This window comes from Gigantopelta aegis, chromosome 13 (genome assembly GCF_016097555.1).
Source record: "Gigantopelta aegis isolate Gae_Host chromosome 13, Gae_host_genome, whole genome shotgun sequence".
Taxonomy (NCBI): domain Eukaryota; kingdom Metazoa; phylum Mollusca; class Gastropoda; order Neomphalida; family Peltospiridae; genus Gigantopelta; species Gigantopelta aegis.
The window spans coordinates 11267012-11292258 of NC_054711.1; the positions used below are offsets into that span (position 1 = coordinate 11267012).

At 37.2% G+C, this 25247-nt stretch overlaps 1 protein-coding gene across 1 annotated transcript in view; it reads right to left on the reverse strand.

The window, feature by feature from the left end:
* Positions 1-9395: 9395 nt before the first annotated feature.
* The window catches only part of LOC121387124 (trace amine-associated receptor 4-like), a 30911-nt gene continuing 15059 nt past the window's right edge, over positions 9396-25247 (reverse strand). The window contains exons 3-4 of the mRNA XM_041518149.1: positions 12993-13091; positions 9396-10413 (exon numbers count right to left, since the gene is read on the reverse strand). Of these exons, the coding sequence (XP_041374083.1) occupies positions 9396-10413; positions 12993-13091 (1117 nt within the window). The remainder of the gene's footprint in view (positions 10414-12992; positions 13092-25247) is intronic.

A 25247-nucleotide genomic window follows, 5' to 3' on the forward strand; every position in this document is an offset into this window, starting at 1 on the left:
TTCAATACATATTCCAACGGAGCATGACTGAAATCCGCTATAAACTTCGCTCTACAGACACTCCCACCTAAAATCCCAGCATTTTTAGAAATGGTCATCCATCATACAAAAATCATACAAAACATTCACTGCTTATATACACTAACGTATTCATAAAAGAAAGGCACCCCCCACCCCCCCCCCCCCCCCTACACACACACACAAAATCCTTGGATCCACGACTGGTACAGTATAGTATATGCTATAGTAGGCCTACTAGTTCAGCAGATATTCGTAACCATCGTTTGTAATTCATTGCAAAAAGGAGAAACAAAATTATACACTCTTCAAAAAAAAGTAGGGGAACTCTAATAAGAATTTACAATTGCCAAACTTGAAAGGTATATTATCTGTGGGAAATGGTTATATATATATGATAATAGTGAATTAATTGGGCAAACATTACAACCGGTAGTTCAGTTTTACAGTAGGTTTTATGACCACCAAAGATCTTGAAAGACGATTGGGGTCAGTAATGAAATTTTAAAGTTTTTTATCAGTAAATCGCAAATTCAAACAATAAAAATGACTAAAAACAAAACAATAACAATTGTATGATCAACAGAATGAAAACGATTGACAGAAATAATGTTCCACAGTGATTAATCGACCTTCCTGGAAATTGTCAAAATCGAGAATGACACCCCACGCACGTGTACGGGGCAACTGTGTGATGCACGTGCAAACTATGGAATGTGTTTCGGTGTGTTGATAAACAGACCTAGACCTGAACGTTCTTTACTAGGATGTCTGTGGTCAAAACGTATGTTCGGTCTAATAGTTGATATTAACATTAATATTTCAGGTTCCCCTACTTTTTTTAAGAGTATATATCCACTCAGTACTGGTGTAGTAGCATCATCGTTTTAAATGATTGACAACAACATCAATGTTTTGGGTCAAATGGCTCTTTAATGACTGATAATAGTTTCCTTTTTTTTCACCCTGTAACAATATAATACAATATAACAATACATACATAATGCACATATAACTCTCAGGGCACACAATACATAATATTCCATCATTTAAATTATAGTATTTAACATGACATGACATAAAAGTAATTAATGCATAATACACATATGTCTTACGATTATAACAGACATAGATATACATACATACATACATACATACATACATACATACATACATACATAATATACATTATCACGGAAATGTCCAAATAAATGAATCCATTATAACGAATCATAATACACAAGATATTCAATCATGTGAAATACGTATGTCCTGATATAAGAATTATATTATCAAAATACATATACAAATATATTACATACCAAGTGTGTGACACCAGGGTTTAATGGAACTGGTCGACACTTAGGATTGACGTATCTGCATAAAAGAATTACAATAATAACTAACCACGCAGACACGTTATGTTTTATAAAATACAACAATCTCTAAAGTGTTCATCACCACAAACATACACTAGCACACATTGCATTCATACTAAATTATGTTTATCACATATTTAGATATAGATTAATCAAATTACTGAATTAATAAGAATTAATATTACACTGTACAGTTTATAAAATACAACAATCTCTAAAGTGTTCATCACCACAAACATACACTAGCACACATTGCATTCATACTAAATTATGTTTATCACATATTTAGATATAGATTAATCAAATTACTGAATTAACAAGAATTAATATTACACTGTACAGTTTATAAAATACAACAATCTCTAAAGAGTTCATCACCACAAACATACACTAGCACACATTGCATTCATACTAAATTATGTTTATCACATATTTAGATATAGATTAATCAAATTACTGAATTAATAAGAATTAATATTACACTGTACAGTTTATAAAATACAACAATCTCTAAAGTGTTCATCACCACAAACATACACTAGCACACATTGCATTCATACTAAATTATGTTTATCACATATTTAGATTTAGATTAATCAAATTACTGAATTAACAAGAATTAATATTACAACAGTTTATAAAATACAACAATCTCTAAAGTGTTCATCACCACAAACATACACTAGCACACATTGCATTCATACTAAATTATGTTTATCACATATTTAGATATAGATTAATCAAATTACTGAATTAACAAGAATTAATATTACACTGTACAGTTTATAAAATACAACAATCTCTAAAGAGTTCATCACCACAAACATACACTAGCACACATTGCATTCATACTAAATTATGTTTATCACATATTTAGATTTAGATTAATCAAATTACTGAATTAACAAGAATTAATATTACACTGTACAGTTTATAAAGTTATGCAGAAAGATATAATAATTACTTATTATAAAGCATTATTTAGTCAATTACATTTACATTAAAATAGATGTTATTATAATGTAGCCAGATAATAAATAACACTATAGCTAACCTCGAATCTGCTCTATGAATATCTTCGATAAATCAAGCAAACATGAAGTGTTAACTCTAGAATAGCAAAATATGATGTGGAACACAATACCAGATATACACCGTTATCTAAGCAAACAGGGAACTACAGTAAGCTATCACTTCAGTTAAGAAAAATAAAACCACATCAGCTTACATTGTACCCAAGCTGGAAACAATAGGACAGGCGCGGCGCATGGGTGATAGTGATATTGTTACTAAGTTGTGCAAGGTGTCATACATGCTTGTGCAATTTATAACAAGCATACCTGAAAATAGTAATCAGCCTGTCATTATTACATTAGAAGAATAAAATAATTAAAAGTACACAATCTGTTGTAATTCATCACCTGTTTGTGGAAATAAAATAATTAATTACATAAAAACAAATAAAACCAATGCATTAATATAAAACAATAATTATATACAAATATCCACAAGTCAATATTATTACACTGATTAATACAGTGTGAATGTAATATGTAACCCGATTCCTAAATTTAGTACATCGGATCCCAGAGATCCGTTGGCATACAGAGGTATCAACCACTCGTCAATTGCATATAAACTGTATTGTAACATTTTAAATAATCGATTGTCTGTTTTGGCAGAAGACAATGATCTTTTAGTAGACGAACAAAATGGTTTTAGAAAACGAAGAAGTACTGTTTATCGTTAACGTCAATAATAGAAAATCGCAAAGACAAGAGGTTGTCCGATTTTACAGCCTTTATAGACTTCAAGAAAACCTATGATTCGGTGGACAGATCGTTATTGTGGTTCAAACTAAGTGATCTAGGGATTAATGGTAATATGTGGAATGCGATACGTGCCAGTCATGCTGACGTCTCCAGTTGCGTACGGTTAAATGGATCCAGGACAGATTTGTTTTCTGTTAAATGTGGTGTAAGACAGGGGGGTGTATTATCACCACTTCTTTTTAACTTGTTCATAAACGATCTGGCTGTTACGTTAAAAGGTCTTGGTACCGGTGTCCATATCGACAATGAAATCATTTCCATATTAATGTATGCAGATGATGTGGTTCTTCTGTCGGAAAACGAGAGAGATTTACAAGTCCTGTTTGATAACACAGGTGCATGGTGTATCAGAAATAGCATGTCAATAAATGGAGAGAAATCAAAAGTAATACATTTCCGTACCCATTCTATAAACAGAACAACTTACTCATTCAAGTGCGATGAAGTTATCCTGTAAACAAACTGTTAATACATACACTTATTTGGGGATCCTGCTTGACGAAACTTTAGATTTTAATATAGCTGCTAGTAAAGCTGTTGCTCACTCACTTGTCGAGCATTAGGATTACTTATAGCCAAAAGCAAGACTATGGGCGGAATGTCTTATGCTTTTTTACCGTCTGAACCAAACCTTGCTTTTAAAATAGCCAAAACCTGCTTTTTAAATCTACAGAAACGTAGAGACTTTTTGTATTTTTGATTAATTTGTATGTTTCGTTTATTATCAAAAGCTAATTTTAATATTACGATGAAGTACCCATATGTACATGTATTAGCATTAATATCTTTAGTATAAATGTGAATATATGTTTATTGTATATATCATTTCTCATAATGGAATGGCTTATGGAATGGCTTATGTACTTTTATATGTTTATTCCAAATGTAATTATGTTGTACATGAGGTGAGACGTAAATAAAGATATATGTCTGTCTGTCTGTCTGTTTGTCTGTCTGTAATGTTAAAAAGAAAACAGAAAAAAAATGGTAGAAAAACAACACAACAAAACAACGACGAATACAGAGCGCATGTACGTATTCGATCATATAGTCGACATAACTGTTGAAGCAAACATAGCTAGTTAGAATATCGTCTGCTGTAGTATAAGTAATCACGTTGTAATTATTAATGTACACTATTAACAGCATATGCAAGCAATGTGCACGACTGCTGTCAAATTAAATGGCGGGAAATGTGCTGTCACATGACCTGTTTATAAATAGAAGTAGGTAAATAGCGCTTTTTGAAAACTGTTTATGCCGTCTGATTACAACTATTTGATTGTGTCTGTACCTTTTTTAGACATGAAAATTATACTTATCCTATTTTAATTCAACTGCCATAATATAGTTCATATACAATAGTATATTATGACAAACTTGTACAGATAAAAGAAACTGCTACCAAAAAAACCCCAACAAGAAACAATAACAAATAATAGTACGCCTCATTTGACGGGTCATTTCTATTTCCAAAACAACAAAAGATGTACAAAAATAATTTAGCAAATATTTATATATTTCATTCTAAGACTATTTATTGATATTATGACCGCATCTGTCTGTAGTACCAGTCCGAATAGGTGTTTCATTGTCTGATTCACTCTGGCTGTCTCTTCAGCTATACACCCATGTCCCAAAAGGTTAATGCACAATATTACAAAATAACATGGGCAACATTCAGCCAGAAGGCTTACTATTAAACATAAAAATTGTTTGAATTCTTCTCCAATACCTAGAAGTGAATATGTGAACCACAACATGTGTCACAATTAGGAACTATAATGGATGAATGAACTCTCACCCGGAAGTGAACTGTGTAGTGAGATCCAAGATCTCGACGTCGCCATCTTGGGATGAACACGAGGTATTGTAGCCCTGTGTCATTCACTGAATAAAACCAGCCACCACTTGCAAATTATGTCGTTAGTTACATTCTGTACAGTCACCAGGGGGGATATTAAATTTGTTATCCTGATTTTATACTGACCCCACAGAACATCTTTGCCAAGTTTCATTCATATTTGGGCCTTAGTCACTGGACTATTATATATACGGGGTATTTGCAATCAGATGCGTTTCTTTCGTCTTATTTTTTGTTTTTGTTTTTTTGTTCAATATATTCATATTTTTCAAAATAATAATTAATATGTAAAACAACACATTAATAATGGTGTCTAAAATGTGCTATGAGAAATAATATATTATAGCTTACATTTCTAAATGTGATAGAAACATAGTGTGAAATAGTTAAATAGCGGCTTTTTTAATCGTGACGTCACCTGGTGAATAGGGAAACCTGTCAGGTTGGTCCTATATCAAGGTTTACTCTACACATGACTGCATGCAAAGTGGCGTGTTAGTGTCACGTTTACTCTACACATGACTGCATGCAAAGTGGCGTGTTAGTGTCACGTTTACTCTACTCATGACGGCCTAACTGCATGCAAAGTGGCGTGTTAGTATCACGTTTACTCTACACATGGCGGCCTAACTGCATACAAAGTGGCGTGTTAGTGTCACGTTTACTCTACACATGGCGGCCTAACTGCATGCAATGTGGCGTGTTAGTGTCACGTTTACTCTACACATGGCGGCCTAACTGCATGCAAAGTGGCGTGTTAGTGTCACGTTTACTCTACACATGACGGCCTAACTGCATACAAAGTGGCGTGTTAGTGTCACGTTTACTCTACACATGGCGGCCTAACTGCATGCTAAGTGGCGTGTTAGTGTCACGTTTACTCTACACATGGCGGCCTAACAGCATGCAAAGTGGCGTGTTAGTGTCACGTTTACTCTACACATGGCGGCCTAACTGCATGCTAAGTGGCGTGTTAGTGTCACGTTTACTCTACACATGGCGGCCTAACTGCATGCAAAGTGGCGTGTTAGTGTCACGTTTACTCTACACATGACGGCCTAACTGCATGCTAAGTGGCGTGTTAGTGTCACGTTTACTCTACACATGGCGGTCTAACTGCATGCAAAGTGGCGTGTTAGTGTCACGTTTACTCTACACATGACGGCCTAACTGCATGCTAAGTGGCGTGTTAGTGTCACGTTTACTCTACACATGGCGGTCTAACTGCATGCAAAGTGGCGTGTTAGTATCACATTGTGCACTACTTTGCTACTATATGACACCGTTCTACTACACTATATGATGAGTTGACATTATTTTAGTCTACTACAAAATATTTCACTTCAAGTACGATATAAATAATATTAAATACACAGTTCAGTATCACAATTAATAGAACACTCATTGTCAATATCATCAGTTGACATTACGTTAGTCCAGTACCACATATTTCACTTCAAGTACGATATAAATAATACTAAATGCACAGTTCAGTATCACAATTAATAGAACAGTCATTGTCAATATCACCACTTGACATTACGTTAGTCCAGTACCACATATTTCACTTCAAGTACGATATAAATAATACTAAATGCACAGTTCAGTATCACAATTAATAGAACCGTCATTGTCAATATCATCAGTTGACATTACGTTAGTCCAGTACCACATATTTCACTTCAAGTACGATATAAATAATACTAAATGCACAGTTCAGTATCACAATTAATAGAACAGTCATTGTCAATATCATCAGTTGACATTACTTTAGTCCAGTACCACATATTTCACTTCAAGTATGATATAAATAATACTAAATGCACAGTTCAGTATCACAATTAATAGAACAGTGACGCACTTTAAGTATATCTTGTCAGAATGTCACACTCAGGTATACAGATGCTGTTGGCATTTAAACAAATGACCCGCCGACTTAAAAACATAATAACAGAGTTAACAATGGTACATATCACATGGATTTATGACATGGGTATCATGGGTAACATATAGGATAAATAGAAATCGCAACTAAAACTCAACTAGCTAATCAACCTCGTCTAGTTAATCATTATTTGTATCGGCAGAGCCTCAACAAATACCGATAGACTGTTCATATTTTTTTCATATCAGAAACACTCGTGACAAATCCATTATTAATTAAACGTTTCATTAAAATATGTAAATATTGGATTGTTCACTCCATCAGATGGAAAGGTTACTATTGATATTAAAACGTAAACAAATATCCGCCATCTTTGAAAACGGAAACTGACGAAGTGTGTCACTGATGATCAGCGTTACATACGAACTGAAAATACGTAGAGCTTGTGCTGCACGTGATCAGTAATGAATACGTTACTATTGTGTCACAGAATATGGTATTTGCTTTATACAACACCTTCAAAAAACACTAAAACGAGGTGCATGATTTCCCGAAGGGGGAGGGGGTGGAGTGGAGGGGGGGTCAAGCCCCTACCAACTGCCTGTATCCAGAATTGTGAAATACACTACAATAAGCATGACAACGTCTAGACATTACACACACGTCATGGAGCGGGAAGTAGCCCAGTGGTAAAGCGCTCGCTTGATGCGCGGTCGGTTTGGGATCGATCCCCGTCGGTGGGTCCATTGGGTTATTTCTCGTTCCAGCCAGTACACCACAACTGGTATATCAAAGGCCGTGGTATGTATTATCCTGTCTGTGGGCTGGTGCATATAACAGATCCTTTTCTACAACTGAACAAATGTAGCCTGTTTCCTTTCTAAGACTATATGTCAAAATTACCAAATGTTTCACATGCAGTAGCCGAAAATTAATAAATCAATGTGCTCTAGTGGTGTCCTTAACAAAACAAACAAATCTGATGTTACAGTTAAATGTTTAAGAATAATTTTTAATCTATAAAGAAACACGAAATCACGCGTTGACTTTGATGAGAAATCTGACTATGTTTCCTAGTTTTACAGGTGTGAGGCGGGGAAAACGTTTTACAGGTGTGAGACGAGGAAAACGTTTTACAGGTGTGAGACGAGGGGCGGGGGTGAGGGTGTAACTCAGTAGTACAGCGCCCGCCTGAAGTGCAATAGGTTACAAGATAGAACCCCTCCCCCAGGATGAAAACTAATTTTCAAGTCCTAGCCAGCGCACCAAACGCCGTGACGTATTCTGTCCTGTGATAAAGTGCATATGAAAGATGCATAAAATGGGGGGTGGGGGGGGGGGGGGGGGGTGGGTGGGTAATTAATTTCAGTTTGGTTTGACGTAATAAGAAAAGTCAAAGGGTTTTGGAAATAACCCCCCCCCCACCCCCCACCCCCACCCCCCATTTGTGTGTGTAATTTACAAACCACACGGCCCTGAAATAAATAACTTGTAGTTAACCTTCTGACTACTGCAGGCAAGATATCTCACCCGACGTCGACATATAGTACACTGTATACAACGCATTCCCCAATTCATATTTCCCACCATTTTGCACACGACACTGACCGAAAACAGTTATATAACAGGAAACAGACGACAAGTCAGTTTCCTGTATCTTTAGGTTTTTGTTTTTCAATGGAAAATACCTTGGAATTTTGAGTTGAAAAAGTGGTGTTTGGCAATTATTTTTACTTGACAACAATGGCGGCACGTTTTCAAGGACCGATAGCTGATTGTGACAGCTAATTTAATAACACATTTGATTGTTTTACTAACAATGAAAATCAACAAATATTGGGATATGAATAATAGTTCTTTTTTTTATAAAATTTTGGTCAGAAAACCACTGTTATTGGGAATGATGGACATAAATATTGCACAGCTGATCATAAATGCCAAAAAGTAAACATTACTTTTTCTGGGGGGTTTTGCCTAATTTTAATCAACATTAACTGATGTAAAATATCATATAAATTAGCAAAACCCACAAAAATAATACTTACCGATTCAAATATGAACTTTATTTTATGTATAAAACATTTGAGTGAATAGAGTAAAAGTTATAAACTTGTACCCACTCAATGTAGTTTTTGTCCAAATTTAATCCAGTAGTCTAAAAGGTTAATACCATGGTATTGAAAAAGCCGTTCACTGTGAGACGGACTATAGCTGATTCGTCGACACGAGTAGCACAAGTCTAAATAACCCTATTCATGTTAGACGTTTAATTAAAATGTGCTCAGATTTCATTAAACTAAAATATCTTTCCATTGTTGTCACACATCTTATTGAACGATTGACACAATACTCGGTCTACTGAACGGCCGCGAGTGTTGTGCGTCCTGAACACGCCCCACATCTCATCCAGTGGGCGTCTAGCCCAACTCATGATTCGTTGCCGTCTTGAAGCCGAAGATGGTTTTGAAGGCTATTTTGAAATTCTGGCTGAATATGTAGTACAATATGGGATTCATCATCGAGTTCAGATAGCCCAGCCACGCCAACACCTGAGCTACTACGGGCGATACGAGCCCGTAGCCAATCTCAGTGTCGAGTATAAAGGCGAGACTGACAGGCGTCCAGCAGACCACGAAACATGCCACCACGATGCCCAGGACTTTGGCAGCCTTGGTGTTGCCTAGGTAATCCTTGTTCTTCTTCCTTTGTTCCTCGGTGCGTGGCAACGCCTGTATCGCACGAGCGTGCCTCCTTGCCGTGGCAAATATTTTCCCGTATGTAATGAAGATAAGCGCCATAGGGATCCAAAATATGGTAGCGGAAGGAAAGTAATAGTCATACTGGTTGAGAAGAAACACGCATTTGCCGGCTTGGAACAGACAGTACCGTAAGTCTTCAATACCAAGGTAGCGCCTGCCGCTGCCCTCGTAGATGGTCCACATGGCGAGAGGAACGACCCAGCACAAGGCGATGATGACGGCGGTGATTCTGTTGGTCACCTTTGTGTGTGCGAAAGGGTGACACACGGCCAGATACCGCTCCACGGCAACAGCGCACAGATTGGCCACGGAAATATTAACCATGCTCGATTCCAGAACATCTCTTACCTGGCACATCCACGGGGGCAGATCCCACCATCTGTTCCACGATTCGTAGAGGTGCAGAGGCAACACCAGGACCGCCAGGACGATGTCTGAGAACGCCAGAGACACGATGTACGCGTTTGTGCGGCTCTGGAGACTGCGGAATTTGGCAACTGCGAAGATTACCAAACTGTTGCCGGCTATTACTGCGAGTGTCAGGGCCAGTATCATAAGGCAGTAAGCGTATATGGCGGCCGGGGACCAGGGCGGGACTTCTACCGACCCCGGGGCCCCCAGGACCGCATTGCAGTCGTAGTCGTCACTGTCGTTCATCATACGAAACAAGTGGAATCTGAAAAATAAAATCCAATATGCAAGTTAATTAGGAATACTAATTCTGTGGGAAATAACTAAACAAGTTGTCGATTCAAGGTAATGTATGACATTTTAATTTAGTTTTTTTAGAGGGGGGACAGAGACAGAGACAGAGAGAGAGAGAGAGAACACCAATGGAATTAATGATGGTAATACTCACAGCTGAACACTAAATTATGATTTCAAACAGACATATGTCCAGACTCCAGATGCAAATTCGCTGCCGCGTTCGTTAGAGATGTGTTAATAATATTGAAGGTTATGTACCTGCAAGTATAACACATATATATTAGGACCAGCGCGCCGAGTTTCTGACTTTATAGTTGCCCCGTAACAAGGAAGCCCGCCACTCCTAACAACCGCTCTATCGGAGACTCCGCCCACTGTGTAAGACACGAGAAGAAGACCAATCAGCATTATATCGGTAAGAGTGAATTATTTTGTGCACTTACATTGGAACTTTACCAGGGCCCGTTCCACGAAGCGATCTTAGCACTAAGATCACCTTAGTTCATAAGGTAGCTATGCACTTACAGTGATCTTAGGGCTAAGATAGCTTTGTGGAACGGAGCCCAGCACCTCAGCACATTTTAAACCACAGATATCTGACGTCAGACGGGTGTTTTAACATTTTGTCTTGAGATAAAGTCTGCTTTGTTTAACGACACCACTGGAGCATTTTCATTAAATGGTTTTCTTTACCGACACTCGTAAAAACCCGCTATATTTTTCCTAATGCAGCATTTTCCCACATACAGGAAAACACATACCACGGTCTTTGACCAGTTATGGTGCACTGGTTGGAACGTAAAAAACCTCAATCAGTTGAATGGATTCATGGAGGTGGTTCGATCCTGCAACGCAACCACCTCAAGCGAGCTCTCAAGCAACTTGAAATAATGATGGCATTTACTTATTTATAAATCTGGTTAAAATAATAGAAACTTAAAGAAAATCCTCTTCTTGGTTTTAAGTAAGTAACCTCCCTGAAATGGCTGCAAAATGGTATTTTAAAGCCTGTAGATTCCAAACGTCCGGGGGGGGGGGGGGGATCCTGGACCTCCTAGTGTCGTGCGCCTTCCATGCTCGTTCGTTCCAAGAATTCATCTACCCCCCCCCCCCCCCCCACACACACACACTAAAAAAACCCACCACCAAAAAAATCCTAGCTACGGCCCTGCCTTCTGGTCGCAATACTTTACTGCGTGATAATGCGTTACTTATGCTAAAACAAACCATTGTAAATTACTGAAAATTAATATTTAACTAATTTTTATAATTTGCACAAATTTATGTATACGAAGATAATCGTTTCATTTCCAACTTAAATATCTTACACACGCGTTGGTGAGAACACCGTGTGTTATTTTTGATGACACATAGTTGTTTACACACGTACATGTGTTAACAATTTCAAGACATACGACTGGCTGCTCCTAGGTGATGACCAGCACGGTGGAAATGATTACACTGTGGCGTATAGTTAACCTGGCAATTATGTGTCTGTGACGAGTAAGTCAGCTACAAGTGCAACTTTTAGTCAAAAAATATGCTTAAAACCTGGTGTTTCTTTTTTTTTAGAATATGTAAGAAATAGAATAATACATTCGTGTCCGTTAGATACCATTTATCTCACAACTCGTTTAAAAACATATCAAACTCGCTTTTGCTCGTTAGATACATTTTAAAACAACTCGTTGTGAAATAAATGGTATCTAACGGCCACTCATGTATTATTCTCTATGTAGCATTAGATACTATTATAATTGAGACGCAAATGATCTTTCATTAATAATAATTAACCGGTATTTTTAATACATGTGCTCAATATCGGTTTTCAAAGCATAAATCATTTGTAAAGATTACAGTGGTTAAAAGCCTACGGCTAAAGAAAGCCAGATAAATTAACTACACAACATTATTACAATAACTGCTACCATGCCACCGTTTTATTTGAAACTTTAAGCATTTTAATTGGACTAACTCGTGTTGTATATAAGAACATAATGAACTGAATGTACAGCTTTCCAAAAATTCTGTGTGGGGTGGGGGGGGGGGGGGGGGGGGGGGTGATATCCTCTCGTCCCCCACCAAGTGACACCCATGATCATCGACTACTGGGTGTCAAACATAATATGATCATTACAGTTTAATTTCCAGTTTTCAACATTATTAAAGAATTATAGTGTCGGTATGTACAACAATTCAGAAAATGGCGATCACAAGCGCTTGTGAAACTATTTCAATACAAGAGTTTGTCTTTGTTCAGTCTAGTCATAGACTATTTCAACGACGCTAAATTATGGGGTGTGGGGTGTGATTTTAATACCTATTTAAGATGCAAATTGAACAATTGTTTGGGGAGGGGGCATGTTCCGACATCCCTCGCCAAGTGACGCCCATACCAACACACATTGCACACCTGAATTCACTGGTCTTGTCTTCCGCTTTCCTGTCCTGGACGGAGGAACCGGCCGAGGCTGACACCTGCACCCAGGACAGGCATGCGCCACAACAGCTTGCTCTGAATGTGCCCGTTAAACCCTCTGACCTGACCTGACCTTGTCTTCCAGCTTTCCAGTGGTCAGTGGTGAATGCAAGAGGCCTACCGTTGATACAGAATCGCCGGCGCTGTCAGTGACCGTATTTGATACACTTGTAGAGACAGAAGCAAATAATTTTCGCATATCCACGATAACTGCTTAAAGGGACATTACCGAGTTTGCTGTAATTTTTAAGATGTTATCGACTAGCAAAGACTTTTTAACGATTGTAATTACATATCAAATATATTTTTCTGCATAAAATATTAGTGGCTGTATATTAAACGTGTTTCTGATCATTCTGATATTTGTACTAGGTTAAATTTTATTTTATTTCCTAAAATATATTTTTTTCCTACGTACGAAATTATTTGAAGACAAAATCCAGTTTGGGCTTCTTACAAATATTAAGATGACCAGAAACACATTGATATAGAGACACTGATATTCTAAACAAGAAAATATATTTAATATGTAAGTTTAATCGTAGAAATATTTTATTAATCGGAAACATCTTACAATGCAACAAACTCAGGAATGTCCCTTTAAGATGACCAGAAGCACATTGAATATACAGACACTGATATTGTAAACAAAACATATATTTAATATGTAAGTTTAATCATAGAACTATTTTATTAGTCGGAAAGATCCTACAATGCAACAAACTCAGGAATGTCCCTTTAACAAGTCTGACAATTAAAATTAAGTAAATCTCCTGACATCATAGCTGCGTGCATTAAGCGTGAGGATAGATTCGTAAACCGAATCCCAAACCACTCGGGTGGGTGCGGATGGTTTCTAGTAAAGTTTGTTTTATTTAACGACGCCACTAGAGCACATTGATTTGTTATCTCATCATCGGCTATTGGACGTCAAACATATGGTCATTCTGACACTGTTTTTTAGAGGAAACCCGCTGTCGCCACATAGGCTACTCTTTTACGACAGGCAGCAAGGGATCTTTTCTGTGCGCTTCCCACAGGCAGGATAGCACAAACCATAGCCTTTGTTGAACCAGTTATGGATCACTAGTCGGTGCAAGTGGTTTACACCTACCCATTGGGCCTTGCGGAGCACTCACTCAGGGTTTGGAGTCGGTATCTGGATTAAAAATCCCATGCCTCGACTGGGATCCGAACCCAGTACCTACCAGCCTGTAGACCGATGGCCTAACCACGATGCCACCGAGGCTGGTTTTCTTATAAACACAGAGAGCATAAAACAAGGCGTCTAGACGGTACAGTCTATAGACAATCTAATTAAAATTAGCTCCACCATTATTAAAATTAGCTCCACTATTACATGTGGATCTAACAGCAGCCCGTTGGAGCTCATGTCCAGTTGACCTTTCATTCGACCATTCAAAACCTTACTTGCAGAATCATGCCAGTGACGTGAAAAGAATTTGAAAACATTCGGAATTATGCCGAGGGACTACGAAATGATTCGGATAAATTAAGTATGCCGGAAACTAATTTCACTGCCGTGATATAAATGTTTAATGTTGAACTTCTGTTTCAAGATGGCAAAAAACCGTGATGGTATAAAATATATTTATTCTAGTGCACAATCCAGAGTTATTACTACATTTTTACCCCCGTTTTTTAATGTTGAAGTAGACCAACAAGTTCGTCTGTTGCTTAAACGGCAATCTAATTGAATTGGAGCTCGCCTATATGAACCACGACCGTAACAGGAGAGACCTGCGTATATAACCTTAATGCAAAATGGTTACGACTATTATTTAATCCCGTTGCCATACTAATAAATAAACGTTCGGCCATACAGTATTAAAATAACGATCATTATGTTAAACACCAGTAATTTAAAATGTACTAAGGTCTCAAAGTTTCTTTTCATACAATCTAAAAACACCACCCATTAAAATAAATAATATGGTGGTATATTTAGGACACACACATTTGTTTTTTCTTACTTTCGAAAATACTAAACTTTAACTTATATCTCGAAATCTGGACTTATTTTGTCAAGTGCTTAACTTATTATCTTGAAATGTCATCATATTATCTCAAGAGTTTGATTATAATGTCACGCTCTCGACCTTTTATCATGACTATATGCCACTGAAGATACGTACGCATATACAAGACATACGTTAAGCATTCGACAATACAATTTGAAAGCTCAAGATAATATGTTCAGCCCTCAACATCAATATAATAAGTGAAGAACTCAACATTAACATTATCTGCGCGCGGAAACGTGCATTTTTATATCTACAGTTTCGTAATTTGACGTCATCAAAGTACTTTTAACTTTTTAACTGTTTTTTCTGCGCATGCTGAATGCACACTGACTTATTATCTCGAGCTCTCGACTTATTATCTGGAGGGCATTACTGATTATCTCAAGCGCTCGACATTATTTCAAATGATAAACTTATTATCTTGATAGCTTGCATGACTTATTATCTCAAGTGCTCGACTTATATTATCTCAAGCATTTGACTGATTATCCTGAGTGCTCAATTTATTATGTTAAACTTTTGACTTATTATCACGAGTGCTCGATTTGCTATCTCAAGTGTTTGACTTATTATCTCGAGTGCTCGAATTATTATCCTTAGTCATTAACGTATTATCTCGAGTGTTCGATTTATTATCTCAAGAACTCGACTTATTATCTTGAGCTTGACACACAATAGCCGATGTATTTTTCGTGTTGGGGTGTCGTTAATCATCTATTCTATTTATTCGGCCGCATAAATAGTCTCGCTTGATATTTTTAGAATTTGTATGATACCAAATAACGTTATAAAACGCCAAGTATGCTTGGTCGATATTTAAATTATTTATTACAGACGAAATGTCATCTGGACATGGGAGTCCACGCAATGCTGTTAGATCTACTGGTAGACAAGTAGAGCTAATTTTAATCAGATTGGCCTATAGACCACGTTGTTGGTAACATTGGTTGATAACTTGGTACGACTATAGGCTGTATGGTACTACTATATAGCCTATAGCTGTGGTTTTCTTATGAAAATGTCAACAATATTAGCTTTTAAGGCAACGCAATGACGTTTTGAATGTTATGAAATAAACCGTTTTCGGATGTTATTTTTTATCGTAAAAAGTGGAGGGGACCATTTGCACGTTGGTTCCCCCACTCCAAAAAGTGTGTGTGGGAAATCCACCCCCACCCCTGTGCCTCACCAAGTGACGCCCATTCTTACACAGACGTCTGATACCGATTTAAAGACATATGGTTCGCTGCCCTAATCCTACTAGGTGACGACCCGTTGCCACATCCATACTATCTCATAAAATAAGCACGATCGGAATTGATTGCTTTGCTCTGTGACGTATAACATAACCTGGAACTGATTGCTCCCTGTCTCCACCCCTCTCCCCCCAAAACACCCGTTTGTTTTGTTTAACGACACCACTAGAGCACATTGATTAATTAATTAATCATCGGCAATAGGATGTCAAACAGTTGGTAATTCTGACACGTAGTCATCAGAGGAAACCTGCTACATTTTTCCATTAGCAGCAAGGAATCTTTTATTTGCACTTTCCCATAGACAGGAAAGCTCATATTGCGGCATTTGTTGTGGAACACTGGTTGGAACGAGAAAACCCCACAATTAGTTGAATGGATCCACCGAGGCGGTTCGATCCTGCGACGTAAGCACCTCAGGTGAGTGCTCAACCGACTGCTAAAAGACGTTTAAAATTTGATGTTATGAAAAAATAGAATGTACCATATATCTTACAACTCGTATTTTAAAAACGTATACAATTCGCTTTCGCTCGTTAGATACACTTTGAAAGAAGTTGAGTGCGTCGTTAAATAAAACATTTTGTTATATAACATTTAGTGAAATATCTTAAAATATCAGTGAAATAAAAGTGTTATCAGTCACTAAGTGACGATAACACATTTTAGAGTGAAAATTTCACTATTTCACTCTAAAATGTGTTATCGTCACTGTAGAAAGTGTTATCTTCACTGTAAGAAAGCCGGAACTATTTTGCTGCTGGCATTTTAAAAAACCAAAAGTTATATAATAAATAGAAAATTTCTCGTGAAGTTTGCAATCATATAACACTCGTTGCGCAAGAGTAAATAATTGTCCGGTTATTACATACGATTTTTATTTATTTGTTTGCAACAGTTATGGTCATTTTGAAATTTCAGTGATGGATTTGATGTCCATATATTTTGGGATAAATCATTTTAAGAAATATTTTAAACGCACTGACCGTGGTTATTAGGCAGTGTAAAACAATTATGGTAAGTTGTAAGTAGGCCTACGTGTTACCTACTAATTACGCATTTCCTTTCCTCACACAAACCATTTAAAACTTGTATTAAAATGTATTTTAAAATATAGATGAATTTCAAAAGTAAAACTGACTTGACTTGGCACAGCAAACTTTATCAAAGAAGTATTTCGGTCAACAGAACTTTTTTCCCGGATTATCTAAAAGGTAACTTTAATTTCAAAGGCCAAACATGAACCGTACACATTTTGTATGAAAGAGTCTGTAAGCAACTGTGCAACATTTACTGGTGTATCACTGAATCGCATTTGTGTGTGTGTGTGTGTGTGTGCACGTACAATACATGTATATATACATACATGTACATGTATACAAACATACATACATGCACATTTATACATACATACATACATACAACCACACACACACACACACACACACACACACACACACACACATTTAGCCGAAACTGGATTTTCCCTTCTAATAATGTGTACACGTGTATATCAGATATATCAGAGATGGGGCGATTACTTGACAAAAGTAATCGATTACGATTGCGAATACATCGTCCAGTAAACGTGATTACAATCATGATTACATTTCCACAAATATGCACAAATAGTGAAATGATGTTACCAACATGAAATTATTCACTTTATTTCACAACCATACCGATTTCATTAATTGAAAGACGTAGTATCAACCAAGAAAGATGATCTATCTCAGTGTGAGCACTGTCAGTGTACTCCGACTGTGCGCCATATTTTGGTGGAGTGCCATCATCTCAAAGAAACTAGAAAAGATATATTTGGACAACTAAATGTGTTTGAATCATTTCGATTCTATCCAGAACTTTTATTACAATTTTTATGTGATACTGACTTTTATTCTAAATTTTATTTGTATCTATCTGTGATATTTGTATTTTCTGCACAGTTCTTTAAACTGTGTTTTATTTAACACTTGAATTTTTACATTGATGTTTATCATCATATTATATTTTGCATTTACCATAGTTTGACACACAATAGCCGATGTATTTTTCGTGCAGGGGTGTCGTTAATCATCTATTCTATTCTATTCATTCAAAGACATAATGTTTTGTATTGTTTGTAGAACGAATACCATTTAATACCATCCACAAATTAAAATAAATGATTTTTGTTTAATCTATAAATGAAGAAATAAGGAAAGAACGAAAGAAAAGAACAAACAAGTAAATAAATAATATGATATAAATAATAATAATATTAATGATGATAATAATAATAATAATAATAATTATTATTATTATTATTATTATTATTATTATTATTATTATTATTATTGTCGCTCTTGCTAGGGCAATACCAGAATCTTGACACTCGTTTGGTAAAATCAGTAGACACACAAGCTCGTATAATAATCTCTATCTATGACATGAGCAATATCTTACACTGGCATGTAATATAACATATATTATACGTCGCATTTTGTTGTTCTGAATGAAAAGGGGAAAAAACTGACATTCTTGGTTCTACTTGAGGATTATGGGTTCGAATTCTAGGCTATAGAAATATAATTTTCGTTTATAAAATGTAACGCAAATTAATTCTAATTGGTTGGGGAATGTTTAAAAAGCTGAATAATTACATTTGCTAAAACATGTGTACCGTGTTTGGTTGATTATGTGGTGATAATTGTACATGATTTCATTCAGGATATAACGACAACACGGAATCATATAATTCCCCGAACCAATTAGAATTAATTTTTATTCAGAATAACAAAATGCGACGTATATTATATATTGTATATATACTCTTCAAAAGAAGAAACGCAAAACCACATTGTCGTAACATTTGGAGAATTTATTTAATTATTGAATGGTGAGTCCAATAATTACCAAATGTTGCAGGATTGTTCACAATTCACTCTAGTCCATTGTGAGTAAGTGATAGGACACACCACCAAGGTCAAGGTCATCTGGAGTCAATACCGGGTGTGGCCTCCGCGTGTGTTGACAACTGCCTGGCACCGCCTGCCCATTGAAGCAACCAGAGTACGGATGACGTCCCGGGGGATGGTGGCCCACTCGGCCTGCAAGGCTGCTGCCAGCTCGGGCAGGGTCTGGGGCTGTGGTTGTCGCTGTCAGAGGCGTCGGTCCAACTCGTCCCATAGATGCTCAATTGGGTTCAAATCCGGTGATATCGATGGCCAAGGAAGGACATTAATGTTGTTGTTCTGTAGGAAAGCCGTTGTGAGACGTGCTGTGTGAGGCCTGGCGTTGTCATGTTGGAACACTGCGTTGGCGTTGGCCATAACTGGAACGATGTGTGGCCGGAGGATCTGGTCAATCTAGCCCTGTGCATTCAGGTTGCCCTGCACGTGGACCAGGTCAGTTCTGCCAGTGTGTGAGATGGCTGCCCACACCATGACACTACCCCCGCCGAATCTGTCCACTTCCTGCACGCAGTTTGCCGCATAACGTTCACCACGACGCCTATACACGCGACATCTTCCATCATGACGTCGGAGCAGAAATCGGGACTCGTCACTGAACCACACCTGTCTCCATCGCAGTTGAGGCCATTGTCGATGAATCTGGCACCACTGCAGTCGGAGTCGACGGTGTTGTGGTGTTAAGATGACACCTCGAACTGGACGTCTGGCACGAATTCCTACCTCACGTAGGCGGTTCCGTACGGTCTGGTCGGATATCCTGCGCAAACCTGGTATTGCTGCGGCTGTGGAGGTGGCAGTAGTCAATCGTTCCCGAAGGTGGCGTACCCGGATGTAGCGGTCCTGCCCGGGGGTAGTGACCCGTGGTCGACCGGATCTAGGGAGGTCACGTGTTGATCCATGTTGCTGGTAACGGTCCCACAGTCTGGAGATGGTGCTTGGGGACACATGGAATGCCCTGGCAACGGCCGTTCTGGATTCGCCTGCGTCTAGTCGGCCGATGGCATTGTTTCTCTGCGGTTCACTGAGACGTGGCATGTCCTGGATTGTCAACTGTCGGCCAGATACAGAGGCCAGGCAAGCGAACACCCTGCACTTTTATACTGTCGGTGTTCATGTTGCACGTGCAGACAACACACGTGCAGTGGTGACATGGTTTTCACGTGGCTACGTTTTTGCGAATATTCACATTTTGGAACTTTATTGTACAGTAGCTGCGTTTTATCGAATGTAACCGTGGGAATGTGTTTGGGACATGCAATGACCTTATATTCACAAAGCATGAACCGGTAGGAAACATAAAATCGGAGTTATAACCCATTTGTACCCTTTTGCGTTTCTTTTTTTGAAGAGTATATATAGTTCAGGGCCGAAAGGCATGCAGGCTATCCCAAGGGCAGGGTTCAGTCAGACCGAGCGAAAACATAACGTTCGCTACACGTTAAACCAAATGGATACGACGGACACCTATCAAGTAGTTCGCAAACGTTAGAAAGAACGTTTGTTGGCTGAACTGAAGAAAGCTCTCGGCGCGAAATAACATCACGCTTCAGAGTCAGCTGACACCCACGTGTCAAGAGACATCATTGCGGACATTAAACAATACGATTATTGTAAATATTGATGTAAATTTGTAGAAAAACAATAGTTGTTTGCATCAATGAATACCTAACTGCAGTTTCGGTTATTTCCTTTGTCTTTGTTAATTTTGTACTTATGGTCCAGAGCACGCATGCAGATCGCGATCGCGAACATGCAGTATTTATACAAATTGCAGTTAAATTTTAATTTTATTAACGTTTGTTTTGTTTTGTTTTGTTTTTTGTTTGGTTTTTTATTCTTAGCCTAGGTATTTTACAAGCAGAAATCACAACAAGCATTTAACACGGCGCTGAAATCAACAGCAACAACATGGTGCAAATTATGAAATTGTTGGGGGTGGGGAACTGATGGGTTACTTTAAAAAAAGTTTAAAAACAAAACAAAAAACATGATTAGCTGGATTGAAGGCAAACACTTAACTGTTTTCAACCCACTACCCCACTAATTTTGGCTTGATTTGTGTTATAATGATGCTATATATGTAAGCGCCTTAAAAACATTCCTGGGGAAAGGCCTGTAGTATGTATGAGTCATTCTCCCGAAATGTGTCATATTGCGTTACCCACCCCTAAAATCGACGAAAGTGACAAAACTGAAATAAAGATCACTTAGGTAAATAAATATTAATTAAAAACACACAGATAAATTTTTATAGCACAAAGGCACCTGAATTTATGAACAAATAGAGTGAAAAACCTGAAATTGTCATGTTACAAATAAAGACCATGACACTGAACCTAAATTAAAATAACCCAAAACTGATTTCATTCAGTATTTTATAACAATCAGTCGATTAATAAAGACTCGAAGATGGAAAACATTTATGGTTTTATTTACAAGATTATCATTGTCTGTTACTCATTTTGCAAATAATACGTCAACACCGTAACGCCGGTGTCACATATAATTTGCACTCCCCTGGATTTGCACTCCCCAGTCGAGATTATACGTATAATAAACACTCTCCAGTGCGTATTATACATGTAATATACACTCCTCCAGTCTATATTATATGTATAATATGCACTGCCTCTGAAAAATATGCACCCCCCCATTAGAAGTAGGCTATAATAATATTTAAGCACTGACATAATTATATTTTTTTACTTTTTGATGTTTGTATGGCCAGTGCACTTTGTAAAAGTTAAACCTCAGTAGCGAATCTAAACGAGGGTGTTGTGTATATGAATAAGGGGCGGACCCAAAGAGGCCAAAACGTTCCTGGATCTGCCCTTGCAAACTTGCAGAATAAAAATAATAACTCATCATGTGTGGTGATCGGATGGATCCCAGAAAACATTGTGAAGCTTTGTCTTAAACAGGTTCACCCGTCGGTGGGCCCATTGGGCTATTTCTCATTCCAGCCAGTGCACCACGATTGGGAAAATGTATCTAACAGATCCCATGCTGCATTGGAAACAATGTAGCGGATTTCCTCTGATGACTATATGTCAAAATTACCAAATGTTTGACATCCAATAGCCGATGATTAATGAATCAATGTGCTCTAGTGGTGTCGTTGAACAAACCAAATTTTTAAAAACAGGTTCATATTTTATAACCATTGAAATAATTACATCAGACCCACCCCACCCCAGTTAATTGCCACCTTGTTTGCACAGAGATTCGATATGAACAACCATTGTTTGTTTCAAGACAATTATAAGCTTTTAACTAACAAAAGTTAGATGGACGATCTGAAAGACAGAGGAAGAAAAGCGAATTTTAGACGACCTTGAAAACGATTTTTGTTAAAAATAAAAAATTATTATACTTAACAAAACAGAAGAATGAAGATCAAATAAAGGTAACTTAATTTTAGTGCATGTTAGTAACATATGTGGGTATCAGCGTATAAAACAATAATATACAAATACCACGATACTAACCATGTATATAAGGTACATTTATAACGTATACATTCATGATTATCTCGAAGCACAAGCGGCGTAACAGCCCTGTGGTAAAGCGCTCACCCTCAACATTCATTATTATACACATAATCTGCGCTTCCCGTTCATTATTATACATATAATCTACACTTTCCATTTATTACTATACCTATACATGTACCGTACACTTCCCATTCATTACTATACATATAGTATGCACTCCACATTCATTAATACACATAATCTACCCCCCCCCCCCCCATTCATTACTATACATATAATCTGCATTCCCCATTCATTATTATACATATAATATACACTTCCCATTCATTATTACACATATAATATACACTCCCCATTCATTATTACACATATAATCTACCTTCCCCATTCATTATTATACGTATAATTTACACTCCCCATCCATTACTATATATATATATATATATATATATATATATATATATATATATATATATATATATATATATAAATCAGTAATCCCCATTCATTATTATACGTATAATTTATACTCCCCAACCATTATTATATATACAGTACATTATAATAATGTATATGTATACTGATGAATGTGGAGTAGCAAGGGATCCTTTATATTCACCATCCCATGGACAGGATAGCACATACCACGGCCTTTGATGTACCAGTCGTGGTGTACTGGCTGGGCCCACCGACGGAGATCGATCCCAGATCAAGCGAGCGCTTTATCACTGGGCTACTTCCCTCCCCAAATCGTCATGAAAGTCAAACCTGATCTGTAATGGTACATGATAAAGCTCTTTCTTACACACACCGTGCATTATTTTTGATAACACAAAGTTGTTTACACACGTACGTGTGTTAAAAATTTCAAGACATACGACTGGCTGCTCCTAGATGATGACCAGGTCACCACTGCAATACATTCAATGAAATATTACACGATGGAAATCGAGTACATTGTGACGTATAGTTAACCTGACAATCATGGGTCTGTGACGTGTAAGTGCAACGGCTGTAAATAACTTTTAGTCGATAAAGATGTAACAAATAGAATAATACATTCGTGTCCGTTAGATACCATTTATCTCACAACTCGTTCTTTAAAAACGTATCAAACTCGCTTTCGTTCGTTAGATACTCGTTGTGAGATAAATGGTATCTAACGGCCGCTCATGTATTATTTTCTATATACAACATTTCAGTTTAATAAATTGAGACATTGCAAAACTAAAGTCCAGAAAACAAATTGTCGTTTCTCCTAAATTCCTAAATTCAAGGGCCATATATTTGTCAAAAATAGGAATTAGTCATGAAAATCAAACTTGATCTGTATTGGTACACTATAAACTATACGTAAATATTCATCTCAATATCTTGAGGCATTTCTGTATTTCCGAAGTTCAAGGGTCATAATTCGGTCAAAATGGTAAATCTTCATGAAAGTAAAACCTGTTCTGTAATGGTATATGATAAGTTATATTAAAGTATTTCAGACAATATCTCAAAAACATCTGGAAAACTATATGTGGGACAGACGGACAGACAGAAGAACCGAAATGAAACCTATATTCCAATCCGGTTCGACTGAATGGGGATTGTATTCATTGAATAGTAGCCAGTGCACCACGACTGGTATACCAAAGGCCGTGGTATGTACTGCCCTGTCTGTGGGATGGTGCATATAAAAGATCCCTTGCTGCTAATCGAAAAGAGTAGCCCATGAAATGGCGACAGCGGGTTTCCTCTCTCAATATATGTGTGGTCCTTAACCATATGTCTGACGACATATAACCGTAACTAAAATGTGTTGAGTGCGTCGTTAAATAAATCATTTCTTTCTTTCATTGAATAGTACTTAAATTATTATCAACCTAAAGTTTTTGTAAGAGATGATTTAAAGTATTCAGGATCCAAGCATAGTAGTGGAAAGTACATATTGTATGTATAATTATAACTAGGGGAGTGCAAATATTTCAAGGGGAGTGCGTATTATACGTATAATAGTAACTGGGGGAGTGCAAATTATATGTATAATAATGACAGGGGAGTGCATATTCTTGGGGAGTGCAAATTACATGCTACACCAGTCAGCAAACACAGCCTATGTTGTATAATGATAAACCTAGACATGTTACATGACTTCTTCCAAGTAGACAATTCCGACGCCATATAACCGTAAATAAAATGTGTTGAGTGCGTCATTAAATAAACCATTTCCTTCCTTCCTTCCAAGTAGACAAACCCGCAATGTTTTCAAATGTTAATAACGAAAAGTGCTGTCAGTTTCAGTTTTCTACAAATGATCAGGCAAAAAGGGATGTTTATTCTCTGTCAACACCGTAACGGGCATAATTAATATATTGATGCATTAAATGAATATGATACATTCAGAGATCATCATAAATCGATGCTTCGAAGATGTCTTGGCAATTAAACATAGCTAATCAACAATAATGAAATGAAAATTTGTGTTTTTGTTAAATTTTGTAAACACCACAACGGTCAACACCATAACATTATGATGTTACGATTTTGATCACATGTCTAAATAACCAAATGTTCAACATGAAATAG